We start from the raw sequence: 12,259 nt of genomic DNA, 5'->3' as shown, positions 1-12,259 counted from the left end.
TTCGGCTCTAGTTGTGCATCAAAAAAGGAAGTCATTAGAAACGAATATCAGAAACACAAAGATCTGTGACACCTTCAAATGCAAAATTTAGGGACTAGATGCTGATATTGTCTGAGACATTTTGTAGGGATTTTATTTTACATGTTTGTCTAAACCATCGCAAATCTCTCGCTTCTGAATCAAATCCTTGGAGTTGTTTTAAAACATCACTGCCACAAGTCTAAATGAATCATATTGCTCTGGAATCGAAGTCGTCAAATTTATTATGAGCTTTTATTAAAAGTGACAGTTGGTATTTTAAAACTGTACATTCTGTAAATGACTGCTTCCCATTGGCTTTGGCAATAATGCAATTCCATTCAAGGCAAATCAATTAATTCAAGGCTGACACATGCTTCTATTTAACTTGACATCGGTGCTGAAAGTACTCATTACGAATATAAATTTGTGCTGCACTGAGCAATAATACAGCCATAAGTTTCTAAATGCAAGTTAAGGGTTTGCATTGAGGTGAGTGAAACAAACATTTTGCACATTCTTGTCTTTCGGAAGTTTTACATTTACAATTTCAGACAAGAGCATCTCAGATCTGGGTCATATTTCACACCAAAAAAGAAATAAAATAAATTGCATTCAAAATAAAGCCTATTTTTTGAGGTTAAGACTTTTTTTTTTTTGCACTGTGGCATTAATTTAATGTAAATTAAGTACAAGTTCTCACTAAAATGTCATTAATGTAAAGTAAGTAATTATTAAAAATCATCCAGTTCAGTCATAATATTTATATATAAAATACACTAACATGATGTATTGCATGATTTTTTTTCCGAGGCAGAATGGGCTAAATTATGAAAATGAAAGTTCTGCAAATAAAACTGATTTACCTTAAAATCAAAATGAATTCCGATAATTAATCCATAAAACAAAATTAATAAATTAAGTTCAAATTGCATAAATTTAATTTTCTGAGAATATATGTTTAATTAAAATGTTTGGGTGAATTTTATTTCACAAATCTAACAAATTAGAAATTCGGCATGTTTTAAGAATGGTTAGATGCTTTAATGGAAAACAGGACAAAAATATTAAGACAAGTTTAAAGAAAAATGATTGTGAAAATAAAATTATGAAAGTAATCATACATTAAATGCAATAAATCTTAATGGTCCTATAAAAAAATAGGCTATATTTTCTTTTATGCAACAATTTCTTTTGATGTTGGTGTGAAATAAATTGACATTTTTTGTAAATTTGTATGAGTATTGACTCATTATTGCAGCTTGTTAATATACAAAATAATTGTGGACTAAACCAAATGAACAGTTTAAAAAATAAAAACACCATTACATAATTCCTTAGATATTCAGCAATTCTGTATTTCCGTATTATGTCCATGCCAAAGTTCATTCATTTTTTTATCTAAAAGGGGTTTGACTAATGTAGTGCTTTGTAATTATGTCCGTCTGTGAAATATTTAAGACAAAATGGACAGTTGTGCAATGACGAACTTGCATAACTCAAGCATGGCGAAATAAAACACAAGGTGACTTGGTGACTGTGTGACTTTAAGAACAAAGAACTGTGGGTAAGTCGTGTAGGTGGCTGAGAACCTCGTATTGTAAATCTAAACCGGTACTGTCCCTGTCCAGTTCTTCTTTTTACATTCAAAGGTAAAAAAAACAAGATGTCAATTGATGTAAAATCTGACATATTACAAAACATAAAAAACACAAAAACAAAATTCCTTTTCCACCTGTTCTCATGGTCTCATGTTGTATTCCAGAGGAATTAAAATGTCCATTCACTCAAAAGTTTTCTTTTTTTCTTTTGGCAATTTTATTAAGCTCACCTTTTCTCATTTTCGCTATTCTTTTTTTTTTTCTTTTTTACATTCCTTGTCCTATCCCAAATTTCCTGACCCAGATCCCAAAGTTCGATTTAGCGTCTCCATTATCGCCTGAGCAGTAGACTCGCGAGTAACAGAACCAGTAAGATGACGGAGGGTTGAATCTGGTTTCCGGATCCTTTGACTCTTTTGTTTTCAGGATTATAGGCATAGAGTTTGGGCCTGTCCGTTTTCGGCCCAAATACCGGAGGTCTACCACGGATGCACAGGTGGTCCGCACACATGCCGCTTCCTGAGCCACTGAAATCATCACCTAGAAGCACATTATGGGAAAAACGTGATAATTACTCTGGTGCAAAACAGGTCACAGAAGCAATGGTCTAATCTAATTAGCATGAAATTGCAGAATACTACGGAAAGACAAAATCGTGCCAAATTTTGCATCGTTGGGCCTCATTCATGTACCAATAATAGAACAAACTGAACTAGTGAATTGAATAAATTCAATTGATGCTGAATGATTTACATAAATTTGTTCTCATCCCAGGTTGCATGAGGCCTACTGTATGATTATCATTCACAATGCAGTGTAGTTAGGGTAACCGGTCCTACTTGACTCGCGCCAAGCGGCGTCATGGGAGTCGGGCGCACTTACAAGGATGCTAAAGACCTCAGTCTCCAGTGTCAGTCGCTAGTGAGGCCAGGGGAATGAGGTTTTCATATCTCTGACTAGCTTGCCTCCAATACCCTCACCCCTTAACCCTCACTCCCATCCGGGTCACGGCACCAAATTTAACCACTCCAGTTCTACTCACCCTGCTCCCAGTGGGATTCAAACCGCCGTTTCCGGCATGGGAGGCGGGCGTGCTAACAAGGACGCTTAAGATCGCAGCCTCTAGCGTCAGTCGCTAGTGCACCTCATGAGGCCAGGTGAGTGATGTTTTACACAGCTCTTATTTTAGCACTTTAGCATGTTTAGCTACATACTTGTGTCTTGGAAATCCACGTCATTGCCGTTGAGGGCATTTTTCAGGCGGTTTGACATGATCTTCAGCAGCATGATCTGTTGACGTATAGTCCTGTCAGGCTTGGTGATGTCGATCTCCACCTCTGGGTTATTAATCTGATTGGCCAGCCCATCACCCATGACATCTGGGAGGTAACTGCAGAAAAATCAATTTTCCAGAACCGTTTCAGTCACGCACATTATGTTAATGGATTTTGTATTACAGTTCTGACTATTTATGGTCTTAAACTGAAATAAAAAACAGTTTTGCACATCAGTAATACAAACTAGATTACAACGTGTCATGCTAATGTGGCTCTTGAGTGAGCAAAACCTGCTGCTACAATACTAAGTGGTTTTTGGTGCACTTATTTTAGCATGTCGCTAAAGAGTTTGAGTATTTTTTTAATTCATTGCTATGTTCCCAGAGTGTTCAGAGACGTTGCTATGTGATGTTTTGAGCTGTTTTTATTATGTTGCTATGGTTTTCTGAGTGATCTGCTATGTGGTTGCTACAGTGTTTTAGCTCTATGTCCCCAAGTCTCTATGATATTCTAGTCTTTAGATTTGTCTCAAGTCCCTCCTTTTTCTGTGCATGAACCATAATTATGACTAATAGTAATCTAATAGTAATAGGGATGCTTGCGTTAGCAAACACCACTAATCACATATCAGTATGCATTAATTACCCTCAGGAGATTGCAAATTTGGTTATACGAAGCTAATAGGTATTAGTAATGACTAAAAATAAAGCTTGTTTGGCTGTACTTCCTTAAATCTTCTCAAATGAACGCACATCTAAACCGCATCCAGTGATTAATCACTTCTGATGACTTTGGGCAATGGGAGTTCAGTTCAGTGGCAGTGATAGCTAAACAATCAATTTAACGACTTTGGCCGCAAAAAGAGGGAGGGATGCAGTCAAGCCAGCACTGACCATGAGTGACGATCTATAAATTCATAATGTGCGTTCATCCTAATAGTCATCCATCAAAATCCTGCACATCTATTTAGGCTTGAGAAGCATGCAAATTGATTGAATATACAGTATAAAACTGCAAATTACACGTACTGACCAGCTGAATGAACACCTCTCTTTGTAGAATGAGAAGATTTTAGATATAATACCTGGCTTTGGTGATGCCGTTCCAGCATTTATCAGCGCCGGTTGTGGATGCCGTTTTACCGCTGCACAGAGCCGAAGGGAGTTGGATCCAGTAAAATTGCATTTCCTTGAGTTTGCTGGACACGTCTGTGACCTGGGAATTACACACACACTTAAATAACATTGTATAAATCTCATAAACGTTGGCCAGAAATTGATCTGTTGCCACACATACACACACCTGCACCTCCAGTCTGGCTGCAGATTTGGGACTGGGTTTGTATTCCAGGGCAGTAACTATACTTCCTTTCTTCTTTGGCTCCTCAGATATTGAGCTTGGTGTGCCTTCCTCACCACGGTCCCCACAAGTCTTGAAAACCTGAAACGCAACACAAACTAACGTGTATATTTGTACAAATGGCCCTTACGTGATCAATAAATCTTTAAACTCATATAAGTACATTCAATCTAACCCACTCAGACAAATTTAAAATAGATGCTTAAATCCAATGTCCTAACCTTGCTGGTATAGATCTCCATGTTCTCCTGCATGGCGAGAACTGCCTCTGAGATTCGCACGGGAATTGAATAGATCACCGTGTCCATACTGGGCTCGGCACCAAAACTGGAGGCCACCTGTAGCATGGTTTCTGATTGATTGAAAACAACAGAATGTGTGGACAAATTAACAGTGTCAAGAGAGTCTTCTGTTTCGAGCTAAGCAATCAACAAAAGAGTAAGAGTTAATGTGGTGTAATCTCTGCTTTACCTATAAGGCTCTGCCACTCAGTGTCTAGATCGGCCTGATTAGCCAGGCAGCCCTTCATGACGTTCTTGCAGTAGTTGACGCAAGGTTTGACCGATCCCAGACCTCGGCAATGAGGACAGTACACCAGCTTCATAATGGCACTATTGCACTCTGTGCTCAGAGGAACCTATTGGAAAAGTTGGCATTAGTTGCCATAGACTTTTTTTTTTTTTTTTTAAGAACAACATTCGGTTGAAGCCTTGGTTGTTAATCAATGAACTAACAACACTGTGAGCAAGGCAATTAACCCAGTATTGCTTCGGGGGAACTGTGCCCATAATAAAAGCATGCAAGTCCTTTTAGTATCGGCTAAACAAGTTTGTTATAAGTAAATTGCACATGAACACTGGCATATATAATCACTTGCTGTGAGGACGCTTGATTTCCTGAATGTTACAGTACCTGCTTATTACCTACATGTGGATTCAAGTCATCTACTGTATTTTGCAAGAAAAACTTATAAGTAATTTTTTAAGTCTTTTGGGAAAGTCAAGTGTGGAAGGCAGAGTAATCATGCTGTATATTAGCCGAAGGCAACTTCAGTTGAATCATTTTATGACAACCATGTGTGAACCTGCCTCGCATGCAACTGATGCAAATACGAAAACAGCTATGACTAAACATAGACATTTAAGCCATTTAAACAATCCATCTAAATGTGCCATGCAATGGATCCAGCTTTTACATATGACAACATAAAATAACTGAAACCAGAAGACATTCAATATTGCAGACTGATATATTTCCAACATCAGCAAGAATTTAGGTCTGCTTAGCAGGAATCTCCCGAGAGTTTGGCACCAGGAGACTAAATCCAATTCTGTAAGAAATCCCTTAAAGAACAGAGTGGTACCATTGCGCCCTACATTCATTTGTCAGAGCAGCAGGGAGTTCTAGGGAAGGGTAGGGCAGCCACTAAGGACTTGGACTAAATTTCCTTGTGTTGGTTTGAGGCAAACATCTTCAGGAATGCTGCAGTGTAGCCATTTGTCCTGATGTCATGGATCCAATATTGATTAATTTGGGAGTATCTATTGATTGACATTCAAGGCAACTAGGTTCTGCCCTCTTTAAATGAAACCAGACCACCTACTGAGGGTGTGGCATTCAATGGTATGCACGATTTTTTTTGTTTTGCAGCACATTAAATCAAAGAAAGACATATTTGAGTTTAAGCCACATATAAAAGAGTCTTCAGTTTCCTTGGACTATCTTAATTCTACAGTGTTACACCATGGAACAATGATTCACTGAAGATTTTTTCCCCTTGCCGTAGAACTCTAATGTCAAATACACCTGTCTCTAGGAGAATACACACTTCTTTTCCAAGGCAACACCCTAACCGCAGAACTGAAGGATAATTATAATCAAATCTGAGGCAAAGGTCTTAAAAAATACCAGTCATGACACTTTAAATATACCTTGAAGCACTGTGATCTTTATCATTATGAATGTGAGAAACTATGAAACAACTGGGCATCTGCAAAGAATTGAACTTCCTCCAGAACTGGGTGTCTGGACAAGAAGAGTTTGGCAACGCTAAAGAGTTACATTTATAGAATAAATAGATGGGAGAAACTATCATGAGGCAACAATAGCACTTCAAGAACAGAAACACAAATCTGGCTCGTAAGGAATGTGGAAGATGGAAGGCTTTGTTATCACTTCTTTGTTGGTATTTGCCCAAAAGGCATGTCAAAGACTCAATGACTTGGAGGAGAATCCCTGGTCTGATGAGACCTTAACTGAACTATAAGACTTTGATGTAAAGCGCTATATTTGGTTGAAGGGAGTGGATTGGAATCCACTGCTGCTTCAATGTATATGTAATGAGTGATTATAATCAAGGTACTTTTCCTTCTAAATATCAAATGAGTTGAATGACTTCTCTGGAGATTTTACTTTGTTATAGAAGTTACCAGTGTGATTACTGAAATGTTCTTTCCATGTATTCATTAATGTCAGTATTTGATATTTGAATGCAGTAACATTGCTTGCCTATTTATCCCAGCTTCCAGAAATTAAATACGGACTGGTTTTGTTTTTGAGAAAGGTCTTCAACATGTTAAAACACATAGGGGTCATTTAAGTCTATAGTTTAAGGTACCATTTGTCAGTTAAAGCCGATAGTTTCCATTTAGGATAAAGTGTCCTATCCTGAGAGAAAGAACTTGTTATCTTGATGTTTTGAGAGGACTCTCCTGTTTATATTTAGAGCCTGGCCAAATCCAACCTTGGAAAAGATGTGTGCCGGGTGTGTGTGTTAGTCTTCTTGCTTACAGGTTAAGGAACCACTGGCATTGTTGGAGATTGACTGAGTTGTTGTTCGAGACATGCTGGCACCCAGCAACCCAAATTTGCGACCTGGAAGGTCACGACGTGCCTAACTTCAGGGTCCGAGTGTCAGCGGCATAATCTATGGAGATATGCTTCTGTCTATCTGTATATGTGTGGAAAATTACTATGTTTATCAATTTCTTGGCCAGTAAGAATCATTCAGCCTGTAAGCAATGACGTAGCTTAGACCTTGGAAATGGTATAACTGCTGTGATCTTTGTAACTGTAAGCGGGGCGGCCTACGAACTCCTGTGTGAGTCTTGAAGCTGACTTCTGCTGATGAAACTGCAAACTATCTTCAGTAAAACTTTTCTTCTATTTTTTATAATTCTGACTCCGGGTCTTCTTTCAAACATCTGGTCCTTGGGTCCTAAACTGTTAACCCCTAACATGGTGCAAACCTACCCCAAGAAGTCACACTGGAATACTCATTTGGAAATATCAATGACAGTATGGTTTCTGGAGAAAAATATGATATGGTTTGCAAGAGCATTGAGAATGATTGGTAGACGACTCATCTTTCTACAGAACAAAGATGTAAAAGACATTTGGTGGGTCTTACAAATCAAGAAAATTAGACCTCAATTCAGTTGAGCACTGTTGAATTTATGGTTTTACCAAAAAGCGAATCTTCCAGCTTCAAAGATGTTAAATGTTGGTAGGGACTGGAAATACTGCTAAAGGTGGTCTTACCAAGTGTAAACTCTGTTTTTTTTATTTTTAACTTATTTAGTAGAACGTTTGTTTTTAACTTTCATGCATGAATGCCGCCTGTCACCCTGGAGAACCCTGGGATTAATTACTTTGCTCAAGGGCAGTATGGTCTTGAGGTAATCAAACGAGCAACCTTCTGGTTAACAGCCCTGAGCCTACATCACACCATCCTACAAAAGAAAAATAATCCACTATACCTGAGACACCTTCCGTACAATCTCTCCAGCCACATTAAGGCCCTGGACAAATGCCCGAGCAGCGATGAATGCCCGCACCAGCTTGGCCTTCAGTTCACGTGGGGCATCTCCAAAAGGACGAAGGGTCTCTGTCTGCTTGGAGGCACACTCCAGGAAGTCGTCAGAGAGCAGCGAGGCCGTCTCAGGGTCAGACGCCTTCAAAAGGCGCTCCAGGAGCTTCATCCAGAACTCGTCCAAGATCTCCTCAAGGTTCAGGGCGGCACCACTGTAATATCGACGCAGGTCGGCGTAGAGGTCACGGAACACTCCTGCATTAGGTCGGTACAACTCCCCCAGAGCGGCCACAAACGCCTCCTCCAACCACCGTTCAGAGCCATTTAGAAGTTCCAGAAAGTATGCTGCATTGACATAAAGGAAGTCACTTATCATAGAGTGAAACTAATAAAGAAATCACATGCAATTGAGTCCACTGACTACTGTTTGCCAATATTGTTGCAGATTTCAGTACAACAACATTAAAGCACACTGACTACTGAATATTTTACATAGCTTTTAATATAACTTACAAACAATATTCATTCAAAGCTGCAGTCCGTAACTTTTTTTGTGTTCAAAATTTACAAATGTGTATAATAAGCGAGTACATCATGAATCCATTTTCCAAACCGTGTTTTTGTCTTTTCCTTAATCACTATGGTACACCAATAATAAGTGTTTATATTCAGACTATTTTAGACCTGTCGGGACGTACCGCTGCGGAGTAGTAGAAGTAGCTCTGGCTACAATGTTCTTCTGCAAGACGGATGCAGTTCTGTTTATTAACCGCTAGAGCGCCAAAAGTTACGGACTGCAGCTTTAAGCATATCTGTGGAATATTGTGTTTTACATTGCAGATTTAATAATATTATTTATTTGATGTATTTCATATTTTCACCATGTATGGTATAAAAGGTAAATATAAAAGATATTTATTTTTTATTTGGTTTGATTGTAGTGTTAATTCCATGAAAATAGAAATGTCAAATATTTAAGTTTTTATAAAAAAAAAAAAAGTTCTTGATCAAGCGCATGTTTTGCCTGTTAGTGGGATTTATAAGATGAAATACACAAAAAATCATTAATATCAATAACATGTACTATAAGTTCAACATTCAGGTAACTTATTGATTACAATTCTTGCATTAATAATTCATATAATTGTTTTATATATGTATATGTATATTATGCACGTATGATTGCTGCATTCTCATTCTATGGGATGCAGGAAGTATCTGATTTGGGTCATGAAACTGAACAGCTACATCTAAATCTCTTTATCATTATTGGCGTCACTACAGTTTATCAAGCTTAAATGGTGCACTGCTGTAAAAGGCTATAAAAACCCAATGTAATTGCCCTCCGAGGACCACTCGGTGTGAAAGCATATGAACTTCAGAGTTTTCCTTTTATCTAGGCTTACAATGACACAAACCAGGAGAGAATTTGGGCTTCAAAGTACTGCAACTGTTTAACCCTTCACATTCGTTAGCCCCCGCAGATGGATAAATGAAAAATGTTAACTAAAAGCAGATGAAGTTTCATAAACTACTGCTCTGGACAAGAAAGCTGTCCGTGACAGTACAAGTACACTGTAAAACCTCTAAATCTCATTTCCTTTGCGAGTTGCTGCAGTCGCTACTCTGTTCTTCCTCAACTTTACACAGTGGGTGGGGAAATGACACCTTAAACATTTGGATTGTTTGAAAATCATTTTGCTAACATAGCCGCCCGTACAGTGGAAAAACTGAGCAGACGTGTTAGCAGCTGCAAACACAACGACCAACTGTAAGACTGAGTACATTTGATTAGTGGACTCACTGTCAAAGATCCTGTATTGGGCGTTTAGCGAGGCTTGAATGGAGCGTCCTGCTTCCCTCACCAGGCCTTCGAACTCTCGGCGGCTTAGATTCGACAGCGTCTCCTCCATGGCACTGGTGCAGCAGGTGTAACCTTGCGGGCAGATGCGGAGATGCTCGCCTGCAGATGGAATAGAAAGATAATACGATTTAAGCAGAGGTTTTAACCTAGTTATAGCACCAGAGATGCCAGTTACTCCAATAACATAAAAGCCTATATCAAGCTCCATAAGATTTGAAATAAATGTTAAACTTGATGTCAAACTTCCACAAAACAAATAAAACTGATATTTAATGTTATATATTAGCTGATTGTATTAGTATCTTGTAGTTTAGCTGTCTACTAACTAAAGGGTAGCTTGACTGTAGTTTAACTATTAGTAGCTTTAGCTTAGCTTGCTAACTTTTCAAAATAGCTTCATCACTGAACACAGAGCAATGGGTCAATGAGATCCTCTAGAGAGCAGGAGCTTCTTGGACCCGGCTGACAGTTAGCAAACAACTTTCCCATTTAAGGCTTGTCTTGGGTCATGACTTAGGGAACTAGAGCGAGAGATGCTATCGCTACCATGCATTTTTTATGCCGTCTGACTGCAGCGAGAGTGAAAAATCACAGAGAAGCACAATTTTATGCATTCACCGTGGTAAGACTACAGCAGAGGGGCTAAAATATTTGCTTTGCAATATTATGGTCAACCTAAAAGAGTTATCCAATCAGATTTCTTGGTGTATCTGCAGTTTAGTAGCAAGAAATGTTATTTGTGCAAATGCAGTTTAGCCGAGAGTGCAAGTCTTTTAGGTCATATTTTATTTATAGAAATAAAAAGTATGGTAAGAAGACGTACAGGACCACTCAGATTATTTTACACAAGCCTTTGCCCAAGCATTGTTACTTTTAATCACTGACAATTAATTAATGGTTTTATAATGTGTCTGTCAATGTTGTTATTGTTAACTAAAGCCAAAACATAAAAATTATTCTCGTTAATTGAAATAACACTAAAATAAAATTATATATACAGTCAAACCAAAAATTAATCAGACACCAGATGCAATTTTTTATATTTTTTGAGGATAGCAAAATAAACTGTGACATATTATACCCCAAAATCCTTCAAACAGTGGACTACCAGTAAAATGTTTAAAAATTTGGGACCAAAATTTATTCAGACACTTTGACCTGGCCATGTTTCGCTTGCGTGTTTTTTCTTTAATTGCTAATACGACCTTTTTTCAATGAGGCCTGGTTTCAAACGCGCTCAGATGCATTATATCACATGCACGCATGTAATGAGCCTGTTTTGAAATTTGTACGGTTGTACATCAACAAGTGGCGATATCCCAAGAACATATTCAGCGTGTCGCTCTGCATTTTGTGGTGTTAAAGAGCTTTCACTGTCATTATGCATCAAATCCTGGGCCCTTCATTGCAGTCCGTGAGCAGCACGGGAGTGTGGCCTGTATATTAATGTGTACTGACGAGGGACCGCGAGACACAAGACAGATGAAGCTTTTCTTCCCGCTCTGGCACACAAAGGAAGAGTCTGTGCCGACAATGTGACCGCACAACCATAGATGTATGCGCACTTACATTACAGCTGGGATCTTGCTTTGCACATTAACTAAACACATATGAAAAGAAACTAATATAGTGAGAAAGAAAAAAACGACCTTTGTATGCTGGATAGATTACTGAATCTCACAATGCAACTGCATAGTTTTAGCACAATCCTAAAAATTTTCACATCTATGATCATTGAGAACAAATTCTACACAACTACGCGTACGCAAATTAAACAGTGAGGTCTTGTACATTTACGTTCTTGCATTTCTGTGGCATTAGCAAACTCCAGTACTCAAGGGGGCGATAGAGTTTTCTTTAAATGTCAGTCCCATTAAACTGGATGATATTAGTCAGAACTATAAACATATCAATAGTTAACTATGGCTGCGGTTAAACTCCACTTTTAGACATGAGTACGCCCCCTCGGGAGAATCCGCCATTTTGAAGTGCGTTTAACTTCGTCAAGTGGACAAGGGAAGTTTATTTTGACAGACCGAGTAGAGCGAGTCTACTCAATATGTACACTTCAGGCAGATCCACAGACCACAATGCAACACGATTATGACGTCACAGCAGATCACGCTTAATTTACCCCCGCCCTACACAACTCTAGGGTATGATACTGGAGTTATTTTGACATTTAACAACATAATACTTGTAGCTACCTTTTTTATATTTTCTCTAACAGCCCAAGCATACACACAGGCCTATAGAGTTGTGCGTAAAACAAATTCATTAGACTGTAAATAATAAATCACTCCATTGTGGAAAGGGAACAAGGGTTTAA

At 38.4% G+C, this 12,259-nt stretch overlaps 1 protein-coding gene across 3 annotated transcripts in view; it reads right to left on the bottom strand.

The window, feature by feature from the left end:
- Nucleotides 1–1,214: 1,214 nt before the first annotated feature.
- gpc1a (glypican 1a) overlaps nucleotides 1,215–12,259 on the bottom strand; it is a 31,738-nt gene continuing 20,693 nt past the window's right edge. For 2 of the 3 annotated variants that reach the window (XM_084416857.1, XM_084416858.1), the window contains exons 3-10: nucleotides 9,871–10,029; nucleotides 8,014–8,411; nucleotides 4,727–4,892; nucleotides 4,477–4,607; nucleotides 4,199–4,336; nucleotides 3,981–4,111; nucleotides 2,834–3,009; nucleotides 1,221–2,159 (exon numbers count right to left, since the gene is read on the bottom strand). In XM_084416857.1, coding sequence (XP_084272983.1) covers nucleotides 1,951–2,159; nucleotides 2,834–3,009; nucleotides 3,981–4,111; nucleotides 4,199–4,336; nucleotides 4,477–4,607; nucleotides 4,727–4,892; nucleotides 8,014–8,411; nucleotides 9,871–10,029 — 1,508 coding nt within the window. In that variant the 3' untranslated portion in view covers nucleotides 1,221–1,950. Of the gene's footprint in view, nucleotides 2,160–2,833; nucleotides 3,010–3,980; nucleotides 4,112–4,198; nucleotides 4,337–4,476; nucleotides 4,608–4,726; nucleotides 4,893–8,013; nucleotides 8,412–9,870; nucleotides 10,030–12,259 lie in introns of all 3 variants that reach the window. The other variant, XM_084416856.1, reaches the window with a different exon arrangement.

Source organism: Rutilus rutilus (genome assembly GCF_951802725.1).
Source record: "Rutilus rutilus genome assembly, chromosome: 8".
Lineage (NCBI taxonomy): Eukaryota > Metazoa > Chordata > Actinopteri > Cypriniformes > Leuciscidae > Rutilus > Rutilus rutilus.
The sequence above is the reverse complement of the archived record's forward strand: the minus strand, read 5'-3'. Positions and strand labels throughout refer to the sequence as shown.